The 27,311-nt window shown below is 49.3% G+C and overlaps 10 protein-coding genes and 3 non-coding genes across 17 annotated transcripts; 11 read left to right on the forward strand and 2 right to left on the reverse strand.

Moving 5' to 3' along the window:
* The first annotated feature begins 75 nt into the window (after positions 1 to 75).
* LOC9654294 (aspartate aminotransferase) lies at positions 76 to 4,326 on the forward strand. 2 transcript variants are annotated; one of them, XM_024688096.1, is made up of 11 exons: positions 76 to 154; positions 217 to 364; positions 422 to 656; positions 709 to 802; positions 851 to 954; positions 1,001 to 1,249; positions 1,302 to 1,415; positions 1,471 to 1,554; positions 1,605 to 1,775; positions 1,826 to 1,955; positions 4,202 to 4,326. In XM_024688096.1, exons 2-11 carry the CDS (start codon positions 231 to 233, stop codon positions 4,315 to 4,317), a joined length of 1,431 nt encoding a protein of 476 aa, XP_024543864.1. In that variant the 5' UTR covers positions 76 to 154; positions 217 to 230; the 3' UTR covers positions 4,318 to 4,326. The 2 variants fall into 2 exon arrangements, with proteins under 2 accessions (XP_024543864.1, XP_002982998.2); XM_002982952.2 differs by lacking the exon at positions 4,202 to 4,326 and having other exon boundaries at positions 1,826 to 2,087.
* A 3,720-nt stretch (positions 4,327 to 8,046) lies between these two features.
* Positions 8,047 to 8,130, reverse strand: TRNAY-GUA. The gene is given in 2 exon segments: positions 8,047 to 8,082; positions 8,094 to 8,130. It is a non-coding gene; the product is annotated as a tRNA-Tyr (tRNA).
* A 740-nt stretch (positions 8,131 to 8,870) lies between these two features.
* LOC112350962 (pentatricopeptide repeat-containing protein At4g02750-like) lies at positions 8,871 to 10,778 on the forward strand. The gene has a single exon (XM_024688031.1). It carries the CDS (start codon positions 8,871 to 8,873, stop codon positions 10,776 to 10,778), a length of 1,908 nt encoding a protein of 635 aa, XP_024543799.1.
* Positions 10,755 to 12,713, forward strand: LOC9654295. Of its 3 annotated transcripts, none has more exons than XM_024688085.1 (8): positions 10,755 to 10,981; positions 11,042 to 11,156; positions 11,225 to 11,397; positions 11,454 to 11,630; positions 11,687 to 11,842; positions 11,895 to 12,171; positions 12,251 to 12,500; positions 12,607 to 12,713. In XM_024688085.1, the coding sequence occupies exons 1-7, from the start codon at positions 10,841 to 10,843 to the stop codon at positions 12,490 to 12,492; spliced, it is 1,281 nt and encodes a 426-aa protein (XP_024543853.1). In that variant the 5' UTR covers positions 10,755 to 10,840; the 3' UTR covers positions 12,493 to 12,500; positions 12,607 to 12,713. The 3 variants fall into 3 exon arrangements, with proteins under 3 accessions (XP_024543853.1, XP_024543854.1, XP_002983001.2); XM_024688086.1 differs by having other exon boundaries at positions 12,595 to 12,691; XM_002982955.2 differs by having other exon boundaries at positions 10,895 to 10,981; positions 11,037 to 11,156.
* Positions 12,714 to 12,780: 67 nt separating this feature from the next.
* LOC112350996 lies at positions 12,781 to 14,237 on the forward strand. Its single transcript, XM_024688088.1, has one exon. The coding sequence runs from the start codon at positions 12,807 to 12,809 to the stop codon at positions 13,215 to 13,217; it is 411 nt and encodes a 136-aa protein (XP_024543856.1). The 5' UTR covers positions 12,781 to 12,806; the 3' UTR covers positions 13,218 to 14,237.
* LOC112350963 lies at positions 13,660 to 14,082 on the forward strand. The gene has a single exon (XM_024688032.1). It carries the CDS (start codon positions 13,660 to 13,662, stop codon positions 14,080 to 14,082), a length of 423 nt encoding a protein of 140 aa, XP_024543800.1.
* On the reverse strand, positions 14,163 to 15,412 carry LOC9654036 (HVA22-like protein f). Of its 2 annotated transcripts, none has more exons than XM_024688087.1 (7): positions 15,302 to 15,412; positions 15,188 to 15,235; positions 15,107 to 15,133; positions 14,921 to 15,043; positions 14,577 to 14,847; positions 14,363 to 14,519; positions 14,163 to 14,283 (listed from the first exon to the last, which is right to left on the reverse strand). In XM_024688087.1, exons 2-6 carry the CDS (start codon positions 15,232 to 15,234, stop codon positions 14,400 to 14,402), a joined length of 588 nt encoding a protein of 195 aa, XP_024543855.1. In that variant the 5' UTR covers position 15,235; positions 15,302 to 15,412; the 3' UTR covers positions 14,163 to 14,283; positions 14,363 to 14,399. The 2 variants fall into 2 exon arrangements, with proteins under 2 accessions (XP_024543855.1, XP_002983109.1); XM_002983063.2 differs by having other exon boundaries at positions 14,163 to 14,308.
* Positions 15,413 to 16,125: 713 nt separating this feature from the next.
* Positions 16,126 to 18,232, forward strand: LOC9654296 (proteinaceous RNase P 1, chloroplastic/mitochondrial). Its single transcript, XM_024688157.1, has 6 exons — positions 16,126 to 17,293; positions 17,354 to 17,455; positions 17,516 to 17,691; positions 17,761 to 17,881; positions 17,928 to 17,996; positions 18,053 to 18,232. The coding sequence occupies exons 1-6, from the start codon at positions 16,148 to 16,150 to the stop codon at positions 18,182 to 18,184; spliced, it is 1,746 nt and encodes a 581-aa protein (XP_024543925.1). The 5' UTR covers positions 16,126 to 16,147; the 3' UTR covers positions 18,185 to 18,232.
* Positions 18,233 to 18,243: 11 nt separating this feature from the next.
* Positions 18,244 to 20,445, forward strand: LOC112350964 (pentatricopeptide repeat-containing protein At4g02750-like). Its single transcript, XM_024688033.1, has one exon. It carries the CDS (start codon positions 18,244 to 18,246, stop codon positions 20,443 to 20,445), a length of 2,202 nt encoding a protein of 733 aa, XP_024543801.1.
* Positions 20,446 to 22,738: 2,293 nt separating this feature from the next.
* Positions 22,739 to 22,812, forward strand: TRNAN-GUU. The gene has a single exon. It is a non-coding gene; the product is annotated as a tRNA-Asn (tRNA).
* A 71-nt stretch (positions 22,813 to 22,883) lies between these two features.
* TRNAN-GUU lies at positions 22,884 to 22,957 on the forward strand. The gene has a single exon. It is a non-coding gene; the product is annotated as a tRNA-Asn (tRNA).
* A 78-nt stretch (positions 22,958 to 23,035) lies between these two features.
* On the forward strand, positions 23,036 to 25,315 carry LOC112351031 (pentatricopeptide repeat-containing protein At1g11290, chloroplastic-like). The gene is made up of 2 exons (XM_024688167.1): positions 23,036 to 25,064; positions 25,120 to 25,315. Exons 1-2 carry the CDS (start codon positions 23,142 to 23,144, stop codon positions 25,201 to 25,203), a joined length of 2,007 nt encoding a protein of 668 aa, XP_024543935.1. The 5' UTR covers positions 23,036 to 23,141; the 3' UTR covers positions 25,204 to 25,315.
* Positions 25,275 to 27,184, forward strand: LOC112350966 (probable aspartic protease At2g35615). Its single transcript, XM_024688034.1, has 2 exons — positions 25,275 to 25,531; positions 25,624 to 27,184. Exons 1-2 carry the CDS (start codon positions 25,275 to 25,277, stop codon positions 27,182 to 27,184), a joined length of 1,818 nt encoding a protein of 605 aa, XP_024543802.1.
* The last annotated feature ends 127 nt before the right edge of the window (positions 27,185 to 27,311 follow it).

Here is a 27,311-nt window from a genome sequence, read left to right on the forward strand (position 1 = left end):
TTTTCTTTTTTTTTTCTCACGACCATTTTTTTTGACCATGAAGCTTACCAGCTCGTCAAACACAACGGCTGTGATTAGGCCATTGTCCCACTACAAAGGCGCTCAAGGCGCCACTGGCCTCGCCCTAGGTAGCGCGCGCGCGATCGATCGAGAGGTGAGATGGCGCCAGATTGGAGTTCTTGGCCATGGCGCCTGACGAAATCCCTTGTTTTCCAGGAATCTAAAGCGCTATGGCGACAATGCAGCACACCCGTCTCCATAGATTTTCAAGCCCTTGCAGCAGCTCGGATTCCAGCCCCGCTGTCGCGTCCAAGCGCTGGATCAGGGGACGACCCGTTCCCTCCGGAGTGAAAATCACCTCTAGGTTCGTGATTTCTTTTACTTGTCTCTGGATCAAAGAAAGCTTGAGCGTGTGCTCCAGCTCGTCGCGATGGAGTTCGAGGATTACGGCGGTTTTGAGCCAGAAGGAACCAGTTGCACAGGAAAATGGAGCTGTGGAATTGGATACTTCTCTAAGTCCGAGAGTAGCAGCGCTTCGTCCATCCAAGACGATGGCTATCTCCGATCAGGCCACGGCTTTGGTCCAAGCTGGTGTGCCGATCGTGAGACTGGCCGCTGGAGAGCCCGACTTTGACACGCCGGAAGTCATTGCCGAGGTACGTGTTTTGTTTGATCAGCACCTCATGGAAAGCTCACTCTTGCTACCAGGCAGGAAGAATGGCAATTCAAGAAGGCTTTACGCGCTATACTCCCAATGCGGGAACTATGGAGCTACGATCAGCCATTGTACACAAGCTCCAAGGTGAGTGATGTTTTCCGAAAGCTTTTGTAAGACTTCGTATTTCTCCAGAGGAAAATGGGCTCACGTACAAAACGGACGAGATCCTTGTGAGCAATGGAGCGAAACAATGTATCACGCAAGCTGTTCTTTCCGTTTGCTCGCCTGGTGATGAGGTATGTTGAGAACTTTAGAATGGTTGTTTTATGAGCTATGTTTCAGGTGATTATTCCTGCTCCATACTGGGTGAGTTACCCGGAGATGGCTCGTCTAGCAGACGCCAAGCCTGTGGTTGTCCAGACATCCTTAACTGACGATTTCCTTCTCACACCGGATGCTCTATCAGCCGTTCTAACTGAAAAATCAAGGCTGCTTATTTTGTGCTCGCCTTCGAATCCAACAGGATCCGTCTACTCTCAGCAAATGCTGGATGCAATAGCGAAGATTGTTGCAAAGCATCCGCGGTTGCTGGTAAGTTAATGCTTCTCGACGATATATCATAACATTGAGTTACTTGTTCCAGGTTTTGTCAGACGAAATTTACGAGCACATTATTTACTCTCCAGCTAAACATACAAGTTTTGCAGCTTTGCCAGGAATGTGGGAGCGAACTCTTACTGTCAACGGATTTTCCAAGGTACGACTCTCTATACCTGTGTATTTTTATCTCAGCATGAGAATTTGTTTTATAGGCCTTTGCAATGACCGGGTGGAGGCTCGGCTATCTAGCTGCTCCAAAGAGATTTGTTACTGCTTGTAACAAGGTCCAGAGCCAGGTACTCAAAACTCTCTTGTTTGCTCTGATTCATTCTCTAGTTTGCCACAGTTAACATCTGGAGCGAGCAGTATTTCCCAGAAAGCTGGAGTTGCAGCAATGGGCCTGGGCTTCGCTGGTGGCGAAGCTGTCGCAAAGATGGTTGAAGCTTTCCAAGAGCGAAGGGACTTCATGGTGAGGAGGTTGAAATCTCTAAAAGGGGTGAAGCTCTCAGTTCCTCAGGTACTACAAGTTGAAATCTGCCTAGAGATTCTCAAGCCTTTTTTCTTCAGGGAGCTTTCTACCTCTTTCCCGATTTCAGTGCCTACTACGGCAGCGAAGCTCAAGGATTTGGCACAATCCTTGACTCGGAATCACTTTGCAAGTTCTTCCTGGAGAAAGCTCACGTCGCTTTAGTTCCAGGCGACGCTTTTGGCGAGCCACGCTGCTTGAGAATATCATATGCCGCGTCCATGGAGTCTTTGAAAACAGCCATGGATAGCATCGAGCAGTCCTTGACACTAATTAATATTGAATGAAGACGTTCCTCTCGCACTTCATCGATTCTCTATAAGTTTCTGGAGAGATTAAATTAGTCTTAATATCCGATGGCCACCATTGGCCGGATCCGGCGGCCCAAAAGTTCAGCAACTCATGCCAAAAAGATACAGGTTTATTTTGTGCTCAACTGAGAAGCATGGGAATAGTGAGAGTTCTGAGAGATGACGGCACCGAGATTTTCAAGATTGACACTAACCATGCATCTTATATCTTTGATTTCTTGGAGGACCATGGAATGAAGAAAAGTTCCTATGATCTTGTTAGAAAAGATGGCACACATGTTACCAGGAGTTGCGACAGTGGCGATGTGTACCTAGTTCCCAAGCTGTCTCTTGCATGTCAGGCTGGAAACGCAGCAGCGTGTGTGGCAGAAATCACTAGCTGTGCTAAAAAGATGGTAAGTCTGAAAAAGCTTTAATCTTTTAGTGGTTTATATGCAAAATACTGCAGGAAATCTGGGTCAAGTCTATCGCTACAAACCGTTAAGTACAAAATCAAACAAGGCTGAAACTGGCTCTTCAATCTCTTCAATATTCTTTTGGTTTTCTAGTTGTAAGCTGTTGTAGGGAGTTCACTTTTTATAAAATCAATATAAACCACAGAATGGAAACTTTTTGCATTTCAAGAAGGCTTTCGGAAGTCGACAACGTCCAAGGTCTCCAGAGGACGTTGCTGCTTTAACCGTGCAAAGTCGAACGTTCCAAGCTGCCAAGCAGCGACACTCTTGCCGAGTGTCTGTTCAAGACTCAAGCAGAGTTCCAGCTAAATAATTTTCTGTGCCCCGGGGTGAAGAATCGATCTTCAGTTTCTGCGCAATTTCTTTTCTACAAATATAATTTTGCTTTGGCCAAGGATAAATCCGATGGCTGTCATTGGCCGGCCCAAGAAGGTAATTATAGACAGAGTGTAGGGTTTTTCTTTTAAGGGATGGGTTTGGTGAGACTTATGAGAGATGATGGCACTGAGATTGCCAAGATGGAAGCGTATTCTACATCTTGTATCATTGGATTCTTGGAGGACCATGGAATGAAGAATGTTAAAAGTTGCTATGATCTTGTCAGAAAAGATGGGACACATGTTCTTAGCGGCTGCAGCAGTGGCGATGTGTACCTAGTTCCCAAGCTGTCTCTTGCATGTCAGGCTGGAAACACAGCAGCATGTGTGGCAGAAATCACTAGCTGTGTTAAAAAGATGGTAAGTCTAAAAAAGCTTTAATCTTTTAGTGGTTTATATGCAAAATACTGCAGGAAAGCTGGGTCAAGTCTATGGCTGCAAATCGTTAGAGGTTCAAAATCATTTGAAGTTTGAACAAGGCTTTGGTTTTTCATTTTATCAACAAGAAAACTGTTTGATTCCATATTTTTTAAGTCCTTTGCAGACAGACCGAAATAGTTTCAGAGTATAGGAAAGAATGATCACATATAAATATTTTCACGGCCAGCACATCAATACAATATAAGCCACAGAAATGGAAAGTTTTTACACGTCAACAACGTCCCAGTTTCGCACGACTGCAAAGTCTGAAGTTTCGAGCTGCCAAGCAGCGTTGCTCGACGCCGCTGCTGCTGGAGTCGACTGCTCGAGAACCGCGGCGGGAGATCGTATCTAGAACTGGTCTCTGCCGGTGTAAAATTTCGGAGCCGTCCTCGTCAGCCGGGCGATTGAAGGATTGAAGCTTACGTACTTCTTGAGTCGCACTGTGGGAACCGATGGAGAAGAAGCAAGAGAAAATTATTTGCAGAGCTCGCTCGGAAATCTACAGCGTACCACTGACTTACAAGCTCAGCTCCCCGTCGCACCGGTGGTGCCGGAGCTACCGTGGCCATCACCATCGCTTTTAAAAAATTCTTGGCGCCCCGGGAGAATTTAAATTCATGTCAAGATATTGAGATGTCATTGATCTTCGGTTTCCCGCAATTTTTTTTCTACAAACACAGAAAGAGAAAGAAACGCTGGCCCAAGGGAAGAGCAGTGAAAAACTTCGGGCTACAAGACGTGTAGTCGTGCTTCCTCGTGGCTGGAGGAACCAGAGCTGGAGGATCCTCAGTCAGAGCTGGCGCTGCAATATTGTTACCTGGAGAAATTAGAGCTGGATTCTTTAGTTCCAGGCGACGCTTTTGGCGAGCCACGCTGCGTGAGAATATCATATGCCGCGTCCATGGAGTCTTTGAAAACAGCCATGGATAGCATCGAGCAGTCCTTGACACTAATTAATATTGAATGAAGACGTTGCATTTCATCGATGCTCTATACGTGTTGACGATTTCTGGAGAGATTAAATTAGTCTTAATATCCGATGGCCACCATTGGCCGGATCCGGCGGCGCAATAGTTCAGCAACTCATGTAAAAAAGATACAGGTTTATTTTGTGCTCAACTGAGAAGCATGGGAATAGTGAGAGTTCTGAGAGATGACGGCACCGAGATTTTCAAGATTGACACTAACCATGCATCTTATATCTTTGATTTCTTGGAGGACCATGGAATGAAGAAAAGTTCCTATGATCTTGTTAGAAAAGATGGCACACATGTTACCAGGAGTTGCGACAGTGGCGATGTGTACCTAGTTCCCAAGCTGTCTCTTGCATGTCAGGCTGGAAACGCAGCAGCGTGTGTGGCAGAAATCACAAGCTGTGCTAAAAAGATGGTAAGTCTGAAAAAGCTTTAATCTTTTAGTGGTTTATATGCAAAATACTGCAGGAAATCTGGGTCAAGTCTATGGCTGCAAATCGTTAGGTACAAAATCGAACAAGGCTGAAACTAGCTCTTCAATCTCTTCAATACTTGTTTGGTTTTTCACTTTAAGCTGTTGTAGGGAGTTCACTTTTTATAAAATCAATATAAACCATAGAATGGAAACTTTTTGCATTTCAAGAAGGCTTTCGGAAGTCGACAACGTCCAAGGTCTCCAGAGGACGTTGCTGCTTTAACCGTGCAAAGTCGAACGTTCCAAGCTGCCAAGCAGCGACACTCTTGCCGAGTGTCTGTTCAAGACTCAAGCAGAGCTCCAGCTAAATAATTTTCTGTGCCCCGGGGTGAAGACATTCAGATGTAGGTTCTGCGCAATTTCTTTTCTACAAATATAATTTTTTCTTTGACTCAAGAAACGGTGGCCAAGGATAAATCCGATGGCTGTTATTGGCCGGCCCAAGAAGGTAATTATAGATAGAGTGTAGGGTTTTATTTTTAAAGGATGGGTTTGGTGAGACTTATGAGAGATGATGGCACTGAGATTGCCAAGATGGAAGCGTATACTACATCTTGTATCATTGAATTCTTGGAGGACCATGGAATGAAGAATGTTAAAAGTTGCTATGATCTTGTTAGAAAAGATGGGACACATGTTCTTAGCGGCTGCAGCAGTGGCGATGTGTACCTAGTTCCCAAGCTGTCTCTTGCATGTCAGGCTGGAAACACAGCAGCATGTGTGGCAGAAATCACTAGCTGTGTTAAAAAGATGGTAAGTCTAAAAAAGCTTTTATCTTTTAGTGGTTTATATGCAAAACACTGCAGGAAATCTGGGTCAAGTCTATGGCTGCAAATCGTTAGAGGTCCAAAATCATTTGAAGTTTGAACAAGGCTTTGGTTTTTCATTTTATCAACAAGCAAACAGTTTGATTCCATATTTTTAAAATCCTTTGCAGACAGAGCGAAATAGTTTCAGAGTATAGGAAAGAATGATCACATATAAATATTTTCACAGCCAGCACATCAATACAATATAAGCCACAGAACTGAAAAGTTTGTACACGTCAATAACGTCCCAGTTTCGCGCGACTGCAAAGTCTAAAGTTCGAGCTGCCAAGCAGCGTTGCTCGACGCCGCTGCTGCTGGAGTCGACTGCTCGAGAACCGCGGCGGGAGATTGTATCTAGAGCCAGTTCTCGTCTCTGCCGGCATAAAATTTCGGAGCTGCTCGTCGCCAGGAGGTGTCCCGTCCTCGTCAGCCGGGCGATTGAGCTTACGTACTTCTTGAGTCGCACTGGGGGAACTGATGGAGAAGAAGCAAGAGAAAATTATTTGCAGAGCTCGCTCGGAAATCTATAGCGTACCACTGACTTACAAGCTCAGCTCCCCGTCGCACTGGTGGTGCCGGAGCTACCGTGGCCATCGCCATCGCCTTCAAAAAATTCTTGGCGCCCCGGGAGAATTTAAATTCATGTCAAGACATTGAGATGTCTTCGATCTTCGGTTTCCTGCAATTTCTTTTCTACAAACACAGAAAGAGAAAGAAACGCTGGCCCAAGGGGAAAAGCAGTGAAAAACATAGGGCTACGAGACGTGTAGTCATGCTTCCTCGTGGCTGGAGGAACCGGAGCTGGAGGATCCTCAGCCAGAGCTGGCGCTGCAATATTGTTACCTGGAGAAATTAGAGCTGGATTCCTCTTCTCCATCTCACTAATGGATCCAGCTTCCTCACCAGGTGAAGTGGAGAATCCTGCCCCTCGGGTGGCCAAAGTGCCCGAGGTGGCCCGCCCGAGCTCGACCAGTTTGGATCCTTGAGCAATTGCAAGTAAGATTTTTTTCTTGTTTATTTTCAAGGATTGCACTATGTTGATAAATGTTTTATTAGCAAGGAAACTAGAGGGATGGTTTAAGCATGTGTCCCCAGCCCACATATATTGTGTTTTGTATTTTTGCTTTCTTGTGTTTCTGAGAAGTAAGTGGATTTTCAGATTCCACTATTAATAGTTCTTGTAAATTAAATTTACCTTCTCTTAATGAGGTTTCCTGATAAGTTTGACAATACTATATTTTTTATTGCCATTTCAACTCAATATCACGTTGAGGACAACCTTTTTCAATTTGTGGATATTAATTTTGATGACTATATGTATCTTCAATCTTTATTCCACATTTTTTTCATGCTTATTATAACTCTTTTATTTTGGGATATCATTTTGTGATTGAGAAGTTATATAAGTTTTTTTATTAGCTAAAGATATAGTATGATAGTTGCATTTAATGCTAAGTTAATAATATTTTACCTTAGGATGCCAAATTAATAATACTCTACCTAGAAGGATGACTAGAGTCAATTACAATTTTTTATAATTTTAAGTGAACGGTGTTTGATTTGATAGAACCTTTTTACAATTGATTATTATTAATGAGTATGCCATTATTGCTTTCAATTACTTACTTAGTAAGAGGAATCTAGTTTATTTATAACTACTGTTAAATACTTCTTCTTTAATCAATTAATATCCACACTTTTATATTACCATCAAACTTTCAATATTTAAATTAGAATGGTTAATTGCCATATCTTAAGTACATAATTTGTTACTGCTTAATGGAGTGTGTTTACGTTAATAGAGGGCTCCAAGTGGGAGGTGGAACAAGTGATTGATACTAAGATTGGGGCTACTACAGGTAAGAGAGAGTATCTAGTTCTTTGGATGGGATTTCCAGCTGCTTCTGCAACATGGGAGATATAAGAGAATCTGAAGAATGCTCTAGCAATGGTAGAAGAGTTTTGGACTAGGGCTATACGATGCCAGGCAGTCCAGCGTGTGAATCACGTCCCTCCCAAGAGCAGCCCTAGCACAACTTTGGATGAAAGGGTGACCTGCAACTAGGATAGACATATGTAAATTTACTACCAAAAACCAAGATCACTTTGTGATAATTCTGTTATGCAATTTATAAATTTCAAAAGGACTTATGGTTGTTTTACCAGACCGTTAACAATTGTCGTCGGAGTGTCTTCACCAGCATCAATTTCTTCAAGAAGCAAAGAATCTGCATTCAGGTGCTTTTCAACTTTGACAATCCTGCCCAACTCTGATATGGGAAAAACTCTCCTAGTATCAGCAAGATTTAGATCCCAATCCAGATCACAAAGGCAACTTTCGTATATTCTTTGAGATTACATTCCTCTCTCTTTTATCTGCTTGGGAAGATCATAAGTCTTTCCAAAATTTGAAATTATATAAAGATAAAAAAAAAATGTCCGATCTGCTGGAATCGAACCAGCGGCCTAAGGATTTCTGAGAATATTACAGTCCTCCGCTCTACCAACTGAGCTAAGATCGGATGCTTGAACAAGATTCTGACAAGAAGAAACTCGTCAGTTTTTGCGTGCTATGACCAAATTGTAAACAACAAGATCTTTTAAAGCGAGATCCGCTGGAATCGAACCACTGACGTATGGTAAGTTTAATTAATTTAACAAAACGTGTTTATCAAAGAACTACCATCCCAATATAGAAACGCTTGCGCCTTTTCTATTCTTGGCAAGACGATGAGTTGCAGCTGCGGATTAAGTCGTGCTCTTGGTGTTCTTGGGCGTGGCTTCGTCTCGATCGGGAAGATCTTCCAGCGAGCTCCACCATCCGCGATCCTCAAGCGATGCCGTGGGGACGCTGCGCAGCCGCTCCTCGCGGAGCTCCACCGTGTCGATTTGCCCTTCGTGGCCTTCGGGAATCCAAGTTCCAGTCACCGGATCGGGCCTCCACCATTGCTGCTTCTTTGCAGGCCCGCGAGCATCGTCTGCCGCCCCGGCGATGAATCGTGATCTTTGGCAGACAAGCAAAAGTTCGCTAGAAATTCGAGAATTTGATATCTTACCGTGCGGGCGCGATCATTGCCAATCTATGCGACACTTTGACACACTTCCCAGCCATAGAGAGTAGTGGAAATAGAAGAGCCCCATTGTCACCCATTTAAACGTCAACCTTACACGTGGAAGCCTGCAATGCAAACACGTGTCAGAAAATTTCGCAACGTGGCACCCCACGTGGCGAAGAATTAGGGCTCATGCCTCGCGCGCGGCAATGGCGAGCGAGACGCTGCTCAATCGCGTTGATCCACAGCAGAAATTCGCGCAGCTCATCCGCCGGATCGGCGACTCGCGCAATCTGCCGCGAGCGAGGGAGATCCACGCGCAGCTCCTGGCCAGCGATCTCTCGGAGGACAAGTACCTCGCCAATCTCCTGATCCAGATGTATGGCAAATGCGGCAGCGTCGAGGACGCGAGAGGGGTTTTCAATCTCATCCAGGAGGAGGCAAACATCTACTCGTGGAACATGATGCTACACGCGTATGCCGAGAATGGGCATCTGGACGATGCGTGGGAGACTTTCGATCGAATGCCCACTCGCGACACAGTGTCCTGGAATGCGATGATCTCGGCGCTGGCGCATCACGGCCAGGCGATCGAGGCCAAAGCCCTCTTTGATCGGTTGCCCGCCCCCAATCTTGTGTCGTGGAACTCGATGATCGCGGCATTTGGGCAGTCGGGGCTTCCCCTCGAGGCTAAGAGCGTGTTTGATCGCATGAAAGAGCCCAAGAACATCGTCTCCTGGAATTCGCTGCTCCACGCCTATGTTCTTGGCGGCGATTGCGCCGCCGCCATGGCGATCTTCGAGGCGATGCCGGAGCGAAACGTGATTTCGTGGACTTCGATCATGGTTTGCGTTGCCCAGCGAGGTGATTTGGAAGCAGCGCAGCGGATCTTCGATTCCATGCCGGAGAAATCTCTGGTAACCTGGACCGCCTTGCTGCAAGCTTACGCCCAGAATGGGGAGCTCACCACAGCCGTCCATCTCTTCGCCATTATGCCGGAGAGGAACGACATTGCTTTTACCACGCTTCTTTCCAGTTTTGGAATCCACGGCCGAGTTAGCGACGCCCGGGATCTCTTTGACAGCATTCCGGAAAAGAATCCCTCGTCGTGGAATGCGATGCTTTACGTGTATGCCCAGAATGGGCATGTGAAGGAGGCCATTGATTTGTTCGGCAAAATTCCATATCGGAATATCATCTCCTGGACTTGCATTGTGGTAATTCTCTCTGACCTTAGTGAAGTTGATCGCGCCAAAGAAGCTTTTGAAAAAATGCCCCAGTGGAATCTCGTCTCCTGGACAACGATGCTTCAGGCATATGCCCTTTCAGGGTATCTGCTACAAGCCATTGAGATGTTCAAGAATATGCCGGAGCACGACGTGGTATCTTCCACCGCGGCGATCCTGGCATATTCCCAGGACGGAAGCGTGCGATCCGCCAGGCGGGTGTTCGATTCCCTTCCCGAGCGAAACATCGTGACTTGGACTGCCATGCTCGAAGCTTACGTCGCAAACGATCTAATGGACGAGGCCGAGGAGATCTTCCACTCCATGCCGGAGATGAGCATCACTCCGGTCACGACCATGATCGCTTTCTTCGCTCGCAAAGGAAAGCTCGATCGAGCCGAGGATTTGTTCGCCAATCTCCCAGTTTGCGATCTCCTTGCATGGGACGCGATGCTCACAGCCTACGTACGCGGCGGCCAAAACCACGCCGCGCTAGATCTCCTCTCGGAGATGCAAATCCTTGGAGTCGAGCCGGACGAGATCCTCTACACGAATGTTCTCACCGCCTGTAGCCAGGGAGGAATGCTCGAGGATGGAATCTACCACTTTGTGTCCATGGTTTCGGACTATGGAATCCAGGCCTCGAGCGAGCACTACTGCTGCATGGTTGATCTCATGGCCAGGGCCGGGAAGATTAAAGATGCCCAAGACTTGATTGACAACATGCCATTCACACCCAGTGAGATCGCATGGAAATCGCTGCTCAGTGCGAGCTCTAGAGAACCTTGCAAAGGCGAGAAAAATGTGAGGAGCAAAGCCGCAAAGAATGTTATAGACTTGGACTCGACAAACGTTTTGTCCGCTCCATACATTTTACTATCAAAGATCTAGATTTACAAAGAATTTAGGCTGCCACGTCACTCACTTGTTCTTAGGGCTTTTGGGGGGAAGCGATGAAGAGGAAGAAGATCCGGAGTGGATGGCAGAAGGTCGTGATCCAGGCGGCATTGAGATGGTTGTGTCCAGCTCTCGCAATGGCGGCGCTTCTCGTCCTCATCGCGGAACTGCGAGTTTGGCCGGATGAGAGCGGGGAGGTAGGCGCGCGTGAGATTTTCTTCTTTCTTGCGGTGTAATTCTGTGAATTGGAAGGAAAGAAGGCCCGGATCGAAGTGGAGAATGCGAATCCAGAGATTACTGCGACAGGGAGGAAGGAATCGAATCTCGGTAGCCTGGCAATGCCGATGAGGAGAGCGAAAGGACACAGTGAACGTAAGCGTTTTCCTTTTATGTAAGGCAGTAACGCGCAGTGTTTTTTTTTTCTCTTGTGCTTCTTCCAGCATGTTTGAAGCTCCCAAGCGATGAAGTGATTGAAAAGCTTGAATTCCCATCGAGACTTCCTAGTCCCTTGGGAGATCTTCGCTTTGCCAAGCAGTCGGGAAGTGGTGTGGAAGCAAACACGAACAGATTTGTGGGATCTCAGACCATGGCTGAGAGAAATAGCTCGTTCCAGGTGAGAATGTTAATAGCTATGCTTCTACACTAAATGTTTTTTTCTTTACTTGCTAGATTCGCGAAAATATGGAGGTGCATTGTGGTTTCTACGGTGAAGACCCTGGTTTTGACATTGACGAAGTGGACACAGCTTTTCTAAAAACTTGCAAGGCTGTTGTGACGACTTGCAACTTCGGCGGAGGAGATGATATCTATCAGCCGATTGGCATGTCAAATGCTTCTCTAGCAAAGGTCTGGCTCATCGATTTCTCTTCAGTTGATCTTCGTTTCTCACAAGAACTTTTCAGGTGTGTTACGTTGCGTTTTGGGACGAGGTGACCCTTTCGCAAATGCCAGAGGATAAAAGACCATCTCCCGACACTCGCATGGCTGGCTTGTGGAGAGTAGTCGTCGTTCGAAACCTTCCTTTCAACGACCAGCGTCGAAACGGGAAAATTCCAAAGGTATTTCGTCCTTATAAAACCTTCTCGCTCATTGCTTTCCGAGTTGGTGCAGTTGCTGGGGCACAGACTATTTCCAAACGTCAGATACTCAATCTGGGTGGACTCCAAGTACCAGTTCCGTCGTGATCCCATGGCAGTTTTCCATGCCCTGCTGTGGAGTCCCCAGGCAGCGCTGGGGATTTCAGAGCATGGAGCTCGACGGTGCGTTTACCGTGAAGGCAAAGCCGTGGTGGCCAAGAACAAAGCTTTGCCAGCCGAGGTGGACTTGCAACTCAGTCAGTACCAGGCGGAAGGATTTCCAGAAAACGCAACTTTCAATGGTCACAAAGGTACTGAACTATTCTTCAATGATATTTTCGTATCTAAAAACATGTCTCATGTTTTGTTTTTTTTTTGTTTGTTTTCCAGCATTGGCTGAAGCATCAGTGATTGTAAGAGAACACACTCCAGTGACCAACCTGTTTATGTGCCTGTGGTTTAACGAGGTGGTCCGCTACACTGCAAGGGACCAGCTGAGCTTTCCTTACGTTCTCCGACGCTTCGGGCTGCTCCAGCTCAACATGTTCCCCGTTTGCACACGCAAAGCGCTTGTGAATAGCATCGGCCACAAACAAAAGGCAAAACCACTCGAGAGAATTCCCACCGAGTAGGCAATCAGGTTAGTGCCTTCCACGTTTTAATATTTCTCCACCTTTCTCCACCTTTCTCTTTTGTTTCTTCTGATATTATTTGGATTCCCTCTTCTGACTTAGATCTTGTTGCAGTCACATTTTTTTCTCGGTTCCGAAAGACGACGCCGTCTAGCAGCTGGAGTTTGCGCGTATGACCCGAACGACCGCATTCACGGCACCTTGACACGGTCCTTGAGCTCAACTCAACTTCCGGGTATAAAAACCGAAGCAGGCTTTTCCCGGAGATCATCGCCACCACCACCACCACCACCGTCAACTTTAGCTCGATCGCCATGGGTGTTCCCGAGGATCAACGAAAAGCCGCCGAAGTTTACACTGGCCAGGCCGTCTTCTCCAAGAAGTCCATGGAGCTCATGGACGAGTTTGGACTTCCATCCGGACTGCTGCCTCTCACAGGCGTGGAAGAATGCGGGATTGTGAGAGAGACCGGCTTCATCTGGATCGTCCTCAAGAAGGAGATGGAACACTACTTCAAGCTGGCGGGGCGCAGAGTCTCGTTTGGGACGGAGATCACGGCCGTGGCTGCCAGCGGCCAGCTCAAGAACATAACCGGGATCAAGGCCCGCGAGATGATGCTGTGGGTGGAGGTGAAAGCCATGGAAGTCGAGCAGCGCAAGATCCGGTTTAGAGCTCTCGCTGGGATCACTCGCTCGTTCCCGGTGGATTGCTTCGCTGCGGTATGAAGAAGAGATCGATTAGTCCTATAAATTCCACTCTTTGGATCAAAGTTAAACGATTAGTTCTATATATTTGAGTCGGAATTATAAACGATTGTAGTTACATTTTCTTAGCCAAAAGGTTGGTTCTTGTTTCCATTTTTCGGTTCGATATCTCTCGCCCTCAAACTTAAAAAGACCGCGTCAACTTTTTCCACGAGAAATACATATTTTGTTTTGTTTCTCGTTATACGGGCTGCGTGGTTCGCCACCTAACGAGAGTAAATTTTGCTGACACGCGCGCCCGTACGCTCCACCACTTGTGGACCCCTGGCTCATCCCGCCTCTGTATAAAACGTACAATCCCTCCCTTCTCTTCCCTGTGTATCTCGTCTATAGCCATAGCTAGAGCTGAGTGAGAGAAGAGCACTCCAGAAGAGGGAAAGAGAGCTCTCGAGCTTCCACAGCTATGGTGGTCACCGACGAGCAGAAGAAGGGCGGCGAGATGTACCAGGGGCACGAAGTTTGCCTGCCCAAGGCGGTGGAATTGCTCCAGCAGTTTGGATTGCCTGGAGGGCTCTTGCCCCTTGAGGATGTCGAGGAATGCGGCGTGGTGCACGACACCGGCTTCGTCTGGATCCTCTCCAAGAAGAAAGTGGAGCACTACTTCAAGCTCGCCAAGCGCAAGGTGTGCTACGGCACCGAGATCACGGCTCACATCGTCAAGAACAAGCTGGGGCAGCTGCGCGGTGTCAAGGCCAGAGAGCTGCTGCTGTGGGTGGACGTGAACGAGATCGAGGTGGACGAGCGCGACTCGGGTAAGATCCACTTCCGCGGCCTGGCCGGGATCACGCGGACTTTCCCGGTGGAGTGCTTCGCTCCAGGCGAGTGATGGAAGGAGCTCTCTTTTAAACCGGGAAGAGGGGGATCTGGAAAGTTGAGCTATCGGTTAGTTCCATCTTTGAGTTCCTAGAGTAGAAAAACTTCCCTGGTGTTGTTAGTTTGCAAAGAAAGCACAAACTTTAAATCGATCAATTGTTCCAGCGAGTGTTCTCGCCGTTGTTTCTACCTTCTCGCGGCTATCTACAAGGTTCTGTTTGTTATTTGGGTGATTGATCCTGGAAGTTAACGCATCGGTGCCGAGAAGGAAAAAAATGAAAACAAAACCATACCACAGTGTTTACAAACTCGAGGAGAGTGAAAGCTTTGTCAGCTCGGTGGTGAGTGGTGAAACTTTGCTTTGTCGAAGAGCAGACGAATGGGAGATTTCGGTGTCTTTGGAGGCGTCGTCCTCGGCGAGGTCTTGTTCTTCGCAGACTGCTTCGTAGCCTGGAACAAAAAATGATGAGAATGAAGAACAGAGGAAAAATGGTCAGAGCAAGTTACAGAAGTGATGAGTTTGTCGAACGCGTTTGGCCCATACTCCGAGATGTACTGAGCTACGGCTACTCGGGCGTCGGAGCTCATCATGCGAAGCAACTTCTTTTGCTTCTCGTTGTAGTCATACGTGTGTTCGTCGTCCAGGTGATCCTTTTGGGTTTGTATGTTGTATAGTCCTCTTCTAACGTAGTTCCTGTAGAGGAAGCAAGCACCGCGGAACTGTGGAAGTATGAGCCAGAAGATCAAAAGTATTTTGACCATCGGCCAGATTGGAATCCTGGAACGAAAAAGTGAAGAGATCATATAAGAAAGCCCCACAAGAAATAGAGAAAGAGAAAGAACGAACTTACATTTCTAGGACTCTGTCTGCTGCTAGCTCGAAGAGTGCTATGAAGGAATATATCACCCAGTAAGTAAGCCATTGCTCATCGTCTTCCTTGAAAGGGCTCTCAATCGCCCTGATTGATTGATACCTGGAAGAAGGAGAATGATGTTTTGGACATAGAACATCGTAGAAGGAAAAGAGGAGAACTTACAATGGATAGCCGAGCATCACAGCCGGTCTGGAATCGCGCAAAATTAGCGAAATGCTCGATAGGCACGATTGAGAAGCTTACCCGAGATAAGGCACCAAGGATTTGAGCAGCGTCAGGGTCACGCCCATCCTGGAGAAAATCTGTGAGGAATCGCTCTGACGAGCACTCGCGGCTACAAAATCCGCGAATTCATACCTCGAAACTCCTGGAAATCGACGAGCTCCTTCGCATCAACGTCGCTGTCTCGTCTAGGGCAGCATTTGTTTTTATGCGAGCTATGCTTGTGCTTGCAGGATAGCATATTCCAGGACTGCAAGAAAAGCTATCCAACGGTATTGGAGCTGATAGAAAACTTCAACGGGCAGATCCCTGCCACGTGACCCACCCAAGAGCCCTAAGGTTTTAGGGTTCTTCATCCACTCGAATTTTCGTTTTGATTTATTTGTGGCGATGCGGTGCTGGCGATGAATCTCTCGGGGATCTCGTTCGTCTGCTTGCGATTCTCGCCGCTGGTCTCATCGCTACAGCCACTCCATGGCGCCTTAGGTAGTTTGCTTTCGATTCATTCTAAATTCTTGAAGGAGAGCTTGGCTTGCAGGGCGTCGGTAGCCTTAGCCGCGAGTAGCTATTACAGTAAAGAGATCGGCGTAGTCTTAGATCCCTGGCATTGCTACAGGAGGCCCGTAAGTGGCGATTCACAGGAAGCTGGAGAGATCAAAGTCTCGCCAAGTAAGAAATCGAGGGGCGAGAAGTCTATAGCTGTTACAAGCGACACTCACATTGCTAAATCCAGCTCAAAGAAGGCTGGGATCAAGAAGGAAACTAAGGAGCTTTCATCTTCTTCATCCTCGGCCAAGTGTAAGAAGAAGAAAATCGAGATCGAGGCAGCCGAAGTGAAGTCCGAAACGATCAATCCTCTGGAAGGTAAGCTGCAAACTCTGGTCGTGCCTGAAAGCGTCCTTTGGCTGAAGCCGCTGCCTGTGAAGATCGAGATCCAGAAGGCAAAAGTTGGCCGAAGGAAAGAGAAGAATTCGTGAAGTCATGCCGATAGCCAGTGAGGTTTTGGAGGGTGACCTGCCGCTGAGGGTCAATTATCTTCAGCTGGAAACCAAGAAGAGAGCTGCGACAGACAACACGAATCACGAGAGCAAGCGATGCGTCCAGAAGAAGAAGAAGTTTACGCCCGACTCGGAGCTGAGGTTCAAGCTGGAGAGCTGCTCGAAAGTGGGGGACGTGACTGGAGCTTTGGACATTTACGACTCCAGCAAGGATCAAGGTGTGAAGCTGAGCCAGTATCACTACAACGTTCTCTTGTACCTGTGCTCGTCGGCTGCATTGGGAGTGATCGTTCCGGGGAAAGGCACCAGGCATCAGAAAAGTTCTTCGGAGGTAGCAGCCACCGTAGAAGACGAGGGGATTTTGTTCCGGGGAAACATGACCGCTTTGGTGCCACGAAACACCACGGGCTTGTCGCAAGAAGTGATGAAGCTGGCACTGGATAGGGGCCTGGAGATTTACGAGCGGATGAAACTCGAAGGTATCTCGGCGAACGAGGCGGCCTTCACGTCCATTGCAAGGCTCGCTGTTGCGAAACGGGATGGCGACTTGGCCTTTTCACTGGTGAAAGAGATGACAACGTCCGGGATCACTCCCAAGCTGAGGTCTTACGGTCCAGCGCTCTACACTTACTTCAAGTCCAACCAGGTTGACAAGGCGTTTGAGGTTGACGATCATATGCGCTCCTTCGGTGTCCAGCCAGAGGAGATGGAGCTCCAAATTTTGCTAGAGCTGAGCTTGAAGGCAGGACTGGACCAAAGAGTGTACTCGGTGCTACACAGGTTGAGGCGCTCAGTGAGAGAAGTTTCTCCATCCACGGCTACTACTATTGAGAGATGGTTTTCAAGCGACGCTGCCTCGTCCAGTGGGAGTGACAAGAAGTATGACGACGAGGACGTTAGAAGAGCTCTGGCAGCACAAGGTGGTGGTGGTCTCGAACTCGGCTGGATCGGCTCCGGGGGATGGAGTGTAAAGCGCACAGCTTTGGACGCGAGCGGAGTATGCGAAAGCTGCAGGCACAAGATGGCCGCTGTCGATCTTAACGCAGAAGAAACGAACAGGTTTGCGGAGAATCTGGCTGCTCTGGCTTGTGAGAAAGAACGCGACGCAAATTCTTTCAAGGAGTTCCAGGTAAAAAGACTATCTTTCTCTTCTTTTTTATGTTAGCCATTAACTTGTAGCATATCGCAGGAGTGGATGGCCGAGCATGGACCATTTGATGCCATAGTGGATGGCGCAAACGTTGCCTTGTTCAATCAGAACTTCAGTGCTGGAGGATTCAGTTTCTCACAGGTAACTGCATGCTACATGTTCTTCCGCTGATCTCCTCTCTACTTTGTTTTGTTTTCGTAGCTGAATTCCGTCGTGACCGAGCTATCAAATCAGCATGGGAAATCACCCTTGGTGATCTTGCATAAAAGGCGCGTCACTGGAGGGCCAGCAGCTTCTCCCCAATCTCAGGAACTATTGAAGCAGTGGACTGCAGCGAATGCTCTATATACCGCTGCGACGGGATCAAACGACGACTGGTTAGTCTTTTTTTTCTGGAGAAAACTAGAGAAGAGATCATCTTGCCTTACAATCTTATCACTCTCCAGGTATTGGCTTTACGCCGCCGTGACGTGCAAGTGCTTGCTGGTTAGCAACGACGAGATGAGAGACCATCTCTTTCAGATGCTTGGGAACGATCTATTTCCTCGGTGGAAGGAGCGACATCAGGTAAAACTCCGAGCTTTAAGTTAGTAGAAGTTCATGTTTCTCGCAGGCTCGCTTTGGGTTCTCGAATAGCAACCCGTTTTTCGACATGCCGCCCCCATATTCTACGGTGATCCAGGTTTTACTCTCGGATTTTCTCTCTTTTTGTACGCGCTCACTGAATTCGTGCTCCAGGAATGCGAGAATGGTTCTTGGCATTTCCCGATTAGCAGAGGCAACGATGAAAATGATGAAGCCGAGGAGCCGCGCAAGCAGCCGCGATCTTGGCTTTGCATCACGCGACGAGGAAACAAAGTAATTGAATGAGACGAAGAAGAATTAAAATATGTTAAAAAGAAGAGGTTTTTTAGGGCTCTTCCCTGTCAATGGTGAAAATCGCCAGGAGCTCAATCGAACAGAGGTTGAGGGCGTGCGTAGATCTGATCGAAGGGCAGCGCCTCCATGGCCGGGTCCGCTCCGATTTCCGCGACGACACCTTCCTCGCCAATCTGCTCGTCCAAATGTATGGGCGGTGCGGCAGCGTCAAGGACGCGCGCGCGGCATTCAAGCAGATCGAGCACCGCGACCAATTCTCGTGGAATCTCATGCTTGGCGCTTACGTCCAGAACGGCTGCGTCGCCGACGCCAAGAAGATGTTCGATCGGATGAAGCGGCGAGACATCGTCTCGTGGACGACGGTCATGGCAGCATTTGCCCAATGCGGGCAATTGCAGGAGGCCGAGCGAATGCTCCACCGGATGCCAAATCTTAGCGCCGTGTCGTGGAATTCGATCATCGCGGGCTACGCGCAAGCTGGAAACGCTCGATCAGCGAAGGCGTTGTTCGATCAAATGCCTGTGGTGGATGAGATCTCTTGGGCAACGCTCATCGCGGCAAATGCCCAAAAGGGGCATTCTTCCCAGGCCAAAGAAGTCTTTGATGAGATGCCCTCTCGCAATGTATTTGCCTGGACGGCGCTCATCCAAGCGCTCGCGGAGGACGGCTATGGCGGCCACGCGATGCGCGCGTTCGAGGCGATGCCGGGCAGGAACTCCGTGGCGTGCAATGCGATGATGCGCGCGCTGGCCGAGGCCGGCGATCCGGACGGCGCCAAGAGGGTCTTTGATGACAACCTGGATCGCAGCGTGGTGTCGTGGACGTCGCTCTTCCAGGGATTGCTCTCCTGGCAGCGGCCGCTCGAGGAGGCGGAGGAGATCTTCGCGCGCTGCCCTGCCAGGGACGCCGTGCTCTGGAATTCGATGCTCGCGGCCCACGCCGCCAGGCCGCAATCGATCGCTGCGGCAAAAGCCCTCTTTCGCCGGATGCCTGGGAAGAACGTCGTGTCCTGGACGACGATGATCTCCGCCTACGTCGCCGCTGGAGACCTCCGCCGCGCGGATCGCGTCTTCTCGCGGATGCCCTGGCACGACGCCGTGGTCTGGAACGCGATGATCGCCGGATACGCGAGCAAGGCCAGGGTGGATCGCGCCGAGGAGCTCTTCGCTCGAATGCCCGGGTGGAATCCCACGTCGTGGTATCTCATGATCGCGGCGTATGCACACAATGGCCACTGCTCCAGCGCGATCGAGCTCTTCCGGCTCATGAATCTGGATGGGACGAACGCCGCCAGCGAGTTCTTGTTCGTGAGCTTGCTGGGGGCTTGCAGCCACAAGGGGACGATCGAGGAGGGGTGGGGGATCTTCCGGGAGATGGTGGGCGATTTTGGAGTGGTGGCGATCAAGGAGCACTACTGCGCGATGATCGATGTGCTGGGGCGGGCGGGGAAGCTGCGCGAGGCGGAGGAGCTGGCGGAGACGATGCCTTTCCTGGCGGACGAGGCGGCGTGGGGGAGCTTGCTCGCGGCGTGTAAGGCGGTGGAGAGCGAGTATGGTGTGGAGGTGGCGAGGAGAGCTGCGGCCAAGGTTATGGAGCTCAGCACCGAGAAGGCGTCGCCATATCTCGCGCTGGCGAGTGTCTACGTTGGGATCGACAAGGGGGGTGGCAAAGCTGTGGAGAGTTCTTCGATGGATTCTTCTTCCAAGGCTGTGGTAGCAGGGGAGAGTTCTTCCGGATCGATTGAGGAGGATTTGACGGAGAGCTCTTTGATGGATTCTTCTTCTAAGGGAGTGGTAGCAGGGGAGAGTTCTTCCAGATCGATAGAGGAGGATTTGATGGCGAATGGAGAAGATGGTGGATTGAAAGCAAGCAGTGATGGGGAGGACGATGGAGAAGATGGCGACGAGGGGGTTGACAATTCTGTGGAGAGTTCTTCGATAGCAGGGGAAAGTTCTTCCAGATCGATTGATTTGATGGCGAAGTCTTCTAGTGGAGAAGGAGAAGACGATGGTGGATTGAGAGCAAGCAGTGATGGGGGGGAGGACGGAGAAGATGGAGCTCCTGCAATGCTTGGAGGAGATGATTGTGGATCGTCGTCTCGAGCAGTAGCGAGTGGGGAAAGTTTTGTAGGCGAGGATGGATCTAACGCATCTTCGCAAACTTCTTCTTCTAGACGACGAGAAACTATTGCTATTGTCGAAGATGGTGGAAACGCTAGAACTCGGGGCAGGAAAAGGAGAAAAACGTTGTAACAGCGCATTTTTTTGTTCCAGCTCTCTTTCGCGGGTCTTTTAAAGATAACATGTCAGCCCTATCTTTATTATCTTACAATAATTGAGGTTTGTATCATAATTACTTGATTAGTAACATGATCAACCTAAACTAGCCCCTCTAGCCTGAGAGGGCCAAAACGATTGTCATGTGAACCAAGACTTTTGATATTATAGAGCAAAGAAGGCTGCCAGGGGACGACCAGCCACTTATTTTATCCAATACGCAAGACTTTAGTAAACATTGATAAAAAAACCACCACCATTTGCAAACCAAGTAAAAGTGCTTATTGCTTAAACAAGCTGGACGTTGACAAGATCAGTATATTTTTCTTGATCTTCCTCGACCAAGAGCTGCTTCCACGCCCCGTCACTCCATTCCATGAGTTTATACCACTTTGTTGGCTTGAGCAACGCGATATAAACCTTGTCATTCCTAGCCTTGATGCTAAACTTCACCGTAGTTGGATCAAAAACTTCTGGATCATCGATTCCTCTCAAGCATGCAACCTCCTTGAAACTACCCTCCGCTACTTTCAAAAGCCTGAGTAGCCCGTGCATGGGATCATATCGAGCAACTAAGAAACCATCCTGCCACTTCTCAAGCCTGATGTCTATGGGTCTACACTCCCCAGTGACAGCACGGCCAAGCTTTACAATGATCTTGTAATTTTCATCTTCTTGCTCGTCGTACTTGACCACCCGATTAGCTTTCAACCCATACCATCCACCCCCGTCCGTAATCAGGCTGTTCACATAATACTCTACCGTTCCATCAATTTCCTCCCATCCATTCCTGCTTGAGTCGAAGACCGACAAAAAGTGCCATGGTGTAAACCCCATAAAAGAGATCATAGGTACAAGAAGCTGGTATCGTCGTGTGTCATTCTTGTCGAGCACTATGGCCATTCCACCCTGGGCAATAGTTCCGTAGGATTCAAAACTAGGCAAAACCTTCACCTGTTTGCTGAAAAGATCGCACACAAATACTGTCCATACAGCACTGAATTGCTGCCAACTTGCAAATAAGAAGCAGGCAAGATTACTCTCGCGATCGTAGGCCATACAGCTTTCATAGGTGAGAGGACCAAACCCTTGCTTGACATTTTGCCTGGACACAAAGTCCATCAAAAAGTGCAACGGCATCCTCTTGAATAATAATTCCCCATCACGACTTCTTGGAAGAACAAGGGAAAGCTGGATCAAATTCTTAACCTCGAGCTCCTCCTGACTAAAAGTTGCACTTGCCTGGACTTGCCAACAACAGGAGCTTAGAATTCTACGCACAGACGCTGCCCACTCCTTAGAAACCAATCTCACACTTCCCAAATCCTCTATCGGAAGCATCTCTAAAATATCCCTGAGGAATAGCCTAAAAACTTCTTCCCACATCGCTTCCATCGTTCTCTACCTAGGCCTCAGGGCAAATTAACTTATAATAATAGACGCGTAAGAACGTATGGATCTAACGCATCTTCGCAAAGTTAGGCGACGAGAAATTGTCGAAGATGGTGGAAAAACTAGAACTCGAGGCACAGAGAAAAACGTTGTAACAGAGCATTTTCTTTTGTTCTTGGCAAGATCTCGTGAAGTTGAAAGTAGGGTTCTTTCAGCGCATTGTTTGCACGGGTGGCCTGTCCGTAGGCATCCACCAGGTTGGATCGTTTGGAATTTTCTCCTTGTTGGGGGGAATCACTTGCCCTTTGTATCTGGAGGCAACGTAGCCCTCTGGAACCCAAAATCCCGTCTTTGGGTCCCTGATCCACCAGCTCTCTTTGGCGTGTGGGATTTTCTTCTTCTTCATCTCTTCCTCATTGGGCCCAATAATCATGCGTTTCTCCTGTGGATTTCTAGCCGATTTTTTCTTTCCCTTGCCCGATGGCGGCGATCTCGAGCGAGACTTCCCTTTCTTTCCACCGCTCTTGGTGGCTAAACCCCTGCCGCTCCTGCTGGTTGGATCGCAAATTCGGAGAGCCTTTCGTTCGTCATCTCGCGTGAATGGAATTTCTCGCTCTATATGCTACTGACCTCGAATAACAGCAATCGTCCCATCTCGCGCAGCTCGGGCCCATGAAATCCCATGGCGAGAAGCGTTGCAACACATTCCTGCGAAGGGATCGCTCGAAATTTCTGGCCACAGCCCCGGATTGCCCTGCCATCGATCACCACGGCCCCAAAACAATTCGAATGGGGTTCGCGCCAAAGGGTATAACACGTCAGCCCTATCTCTAAAATGTGATAATTATTACCATAATATTTTATTTAAGTTTTATTAGCTGGAATAGCTCAGATGGTCAGAGCGTGTGGCTGTTAACCACAAGGTCGGAGGTTCGATCCCTCTTTCCAGCGTGAATTATGAAAAGTAATATTAAAAATTTTACCTATAATTTTTACCATAATTATGTGATTAGATTTTATAAGCTGGAATAGCTCAGATGGTCAGAGCGTGTGGCTGTTAACCACAAGGTCGAAGGTTCGATCCCTCCTTCCAGCGTAAATTAAATTGAATATGGTAAATTACAATTACAATTATTACCATAAATATGTCATTAGATTTATAAGCTGTTAACCGGTTCGATCGCTTTTTCCAGCGCAATTTTACTCTTTCAATCTTGGCGCAGCCCTAGGAATGCGCGGTAAGCATCGATCCATTCCAACTTGCCCTGGCGATTCGAGCCATGGCAAGGGCCGCGGGGCAGCAGCACAAAGATCTCTCTCCCCAATGCGCGGTAAGCATGGATCCATTCCAAGCCATGGCAAGGCAACAGCAGCACAAAGACCTCTCTCCCCTGCTCGACGCGCTCAAATCGTGCAGCGCTGCCAGAGATCTCGAGAAGGGCAAGGCCGTCCACGCCGCCGCGATCCAGAGCAGTGACGACTCCAACATCTACGTCGCAAACAGCCTCGTCGCGATGTACTCCAAGTGTGGAAGCCTCGCCGATGCAAAGAGCGTCTTTGACAGGATCTCTTCGCGCACAGTCGCCTCCTGGAACGCGCTGATGCTTGGATACGTGGAAAACGGGCATGGAGAGCTCGCACTCGAGCTCCTCTCGCGGATGACCCACGCTCCAAACGCTCGAAGCTTTGCTACTGCAGTGAGGGCGTGCGGAATCCTGGCTGGGAGCGACGAAGAGAAGCTCGAGAGGCTCTTGGATTTGCACTCCCGAGCGGAAAAATGTGGCCTTGACTCGGATATCTTTGTGGCGACGAGCTTGGTCGATGCTTATGTGAAGTGTCGGAGGCTCCAGAGTTCTTGCAAGGCTTTCCAGAGGAGTTTGAGGCGAGACGTGGTGCTGTGGACGGCACTGATCCTCGGATGTGTGGAGAACCAAGAACACGATTTGGCTCTCGAGGTTTTCTCGTCCATGATGGCCGAAGGATGCAAGCCAAATGCTCGGACTTATGTTGCTGCTGTCAAGGCTTGCAGTGGTTTGGCCGAGAAAGAAGGTGGCAAGGTTTTGGATGGGAGGCTTGTCAAGATGGAGGCTCTGGAAAAAGGAGTTTTTCTCCAGGCTTTGGCTGCAAAGAATGGTTTTGATACCGATGCTTTCCTGGCGAGCACTCTGATCGACATGTTTGCAAAGTGTGGGAGCATGGTTGATGCTCGGAGGATTTTTGATGGATCGGCTCGCGGCAAAGACGTGGTTTTGTGGAACGCTTTCATGCTGGGATGCGCGGAGAATGGCGAGGAAGAAGCTGCTCTGGAGGTTTTCTACGACATGGTTGAGTTCTGTGAGCCGAATCAGCGGAGTTTTGTGGCTCTTTTCAAGGCTTGCTCGGGCTTGGCGGCCAGAGAAGCTGGACGAGATGCGGGAAAGAAGCTTGTGTGGCTTGAGAAAGCCATGGCTTTTCACTCCCGAGCGGCACAAAACGGATTTTCGGCTGAGATGTTCGTCGCCAACAGCCTTGTCGATTTGTATGCAAAGTGTGGGAGCATGGCGGACGCAAGGAGAGTTTTTGATGGGATGGAATCGTATGATTTCGTCGCATGGAACACTCTCCTTGTTAACTACGTGGAAGACGGACAAGAACTTTTAGCTCTCGAGCTTTTCTCTGGGATAGAATCCCGGCTCCAAAGCTCCGGAGTGTTTGTCACTGCTCTCAAGGCCTGTGCTCGGTACGCAGCGAAAGAACAGGGAAAACAGATCGATGGCAAAGTTCTAAAGCTCGAGTCCTTGGAGAAAGGCATGGCTCTTCACTCGCAAGCTTTGAAGAGTGGCCTCGATCACGACGTTCACGTCTCAAGCTCGCTGGTGGACATGTACGCAAGCTGCGGGAGCTGCGACGACGCTCGGAAAGCTTTCGACGGGATGAAACATCACGACGTGGTGTCGTGGAGCACGCTGATCGACTGCTTCGCCGAGAACGGCCAAGGCAAGATCGCTCTCGGGCTGTTCTCTTCGATGGTCTGTGCGGGATTCTCACCCAACTCCCTGACTTACGTCGCAGCTCTCAAAGCTTGTGCGAGCCTGGTGGATTTCAAGGCCGGGAGCTCGATCCACGCTCAAGTTTGCCGAAGAGGCATCGAGGATGATCCCGTTCTAGCGACCTGTCTGGTGGATTTCTTCAGCAAATCCGGGGCCATGGACAAGGCTCAGGAGGTATTTGATTCGGTTCGCGAGAGAGATCTAGTGATCTGGACCGCTTTGATCTCAGGATACAGTCACCAGGGAGACACGAGCAAAACTTTTGCGCTTTTCGACGCCATGCAAGAACAGGGCTTACGTCCAAACGGCGTGACTTACGTGACCATCTTGACGGCGTGCAGCCACGCCGGGCTCGTGAAGAAAGGCCAGAGTTTGTTCGAGGGGATGACTCGTAAGCACGGGATCTCTCCAGAGATGGAGCACTACCTGTGCATGGTGGACATGCTGGGACGAGCGAACAAGCTGGAAGAAGCTCTGGCTATGGCGAAGGAGATGCCCTTCCAAGCGACCGAGACGGTGTGGACGACGGTGCTGGGAGCTTGCAAGAAATGGGGCAATGTGGAGATTGGAAAGGCTGCGTTTCAGGCCTTTGTGGACGTGGGAGGAAGCGATGCTGCAGCGTACACGCTAATGGCGAATCTGTGGAAGAGCTCAAGCAAATAAGTAGCGGCGAATGCTTTGCAAACGATCAAAATGGTGGTGGGGGAATCCCGGGTCAATCAACAACGTCCAGATCTTCATTCAAGCTTGCGGGTTGGCCGAGACTTCCTTGGATTGTGGAGAGGAAATCTCCATTTAAAGTTGGAGAGTTCTACGTTTCTAGCACTGGCTGGCGCTGGAATCCATTCGTCACCACGATGAGGATCGTCCTGTTACTAGTCTCCATCTTGATTGCTGCTGCTTCTCGCAGTAACGATCGGGTGCTCAGGGATCTCGCGAGGGAGGAGCAGCAAAGATCTTTGCCGGGGATCAAGCTGGGAATGAGCAGGCTCGACAAGTGGGGATCTTTGCACTCTTTCTCGTCACTCACGCGGAGCTTCCTTGACGAGCTCCTCCACGAAGTTGTCACCCACGACTTCGCTCGAGCTCGAGCTCTCGCCAGCAGGCTCGTCTCGTCAAACTCCCCGAATCGCTCTTCTTCGGATCATCGCCATCTCGCCGAGGAAGAAGTGGAGCACGACCTCGCCCAGACTCCTGTGAGCTTCACCAATGGCGGTGTCTACTACTCCACCATCACCCTCGGCTCGCCACCCAAGGACTTCTCGCTCGTCATGGACACCGGCAGTGATCTCACCTGGGTCCGGTGCGATCCTTGCTCCCCGGACTGCAGCTCCACCTTCGATCGCCTGGCTTCCAACACTTACAAGGCTCTCACTTGTGCGGATGATGTATGCTCCTACTTGCGCCACACCGATTGCTCCAGCTCCTCCTCCTCGGCTAGCTCCGGCTGCCAGTACTCCTACGGCTATGGCGACGGCTCCTTCACTCAGGGAGATCTCTCCGTGGACACGCTCAAGATGGCGGGTGCCGCGAGCGACGAGCTGGAAGAGTTCCCGGGTTTCGTGTTTGGCTGCGGCTCTCTCCTCAAGGGTCTCATCTCCGGCGAAGTTGGAATCCTCGCTCTCTCGCCCGGATCGCTCTCGTTTCCGTCCCAGATTGGAGAGAAGTATGGCAACAAGTTCTCCTACTGTCTCCTCCGGCAGACCGCCCAGAATTCGCTCAAGAAAAGCCCAATGGTTTTTGGAGAGGCCGCGGTGGAGCTCAAGGAGCCCGGCTCCGGCAAGCTCCAAGAGCTCCAGTACACGCCCATTGGCGAAAGCTCCATTTACTACACGGTCCGGCTGGATGGAATTTCGGTTGGAAACCAACGGCTGGATCTCTCCCCCAGCGCATTCCTCAACGGCCAGGACAAGCCCACCATCTTCGATTCGGGGACAACGCTCACGATGCTCCCGCCCGGGGTGTGCGATTCCATCAAGCAATCGCTGGCGTCCATGGTTTCCGGCGCGGAATTTGTGGCGATCAAGGGCCTGGATGCGTGCTTTCGGGTGCCGCCATCGTCCGGCCAGGGTCTCCCGGACATTACGTTCCATTTCAATGGTGGTGCCGATTTTGTGACGCGTCCAAGCAACTATGTGATCGATCTGGGGAGTCTCCAGTGCTTGATCTTTGTTCCCACGAACGAGGTGTCAATCTTTGGGAACCTCCAGCAGCAGGATTTCTTTGTGCTGCACGACATGGACAATCGGAGGATTGGATTCAAGGAGACTGACTGTGGTAGCCTGAGAGCTTAACTAGGATTTGTCTGGAATGTATGAATCGTTTTTTGTATTTTCTATAATGAGAAGAATTCGCATTGAGATCACTAATTCTTCCCTTAAAGCTAAGCACACTCGCTTGATCGCCACCAAATCACACCCT

This window comes from Selaginella moellendorffii, unplaced genomic scaffold (genome assembly GCF_000143415.4).
Source record: "Selaginella moellendorffii unplaced genomic scaffold, v1.0 SELMOscaffold_56, whole genome shotgun sequence".
NCBI classification, from domain to species: Eukaryota; Viridiplantae; Streptophyta; class Lycopodiopsida; order Selaginellales; family Selaginellaceae; genus Selaginella; species Selaginella moellendorffii.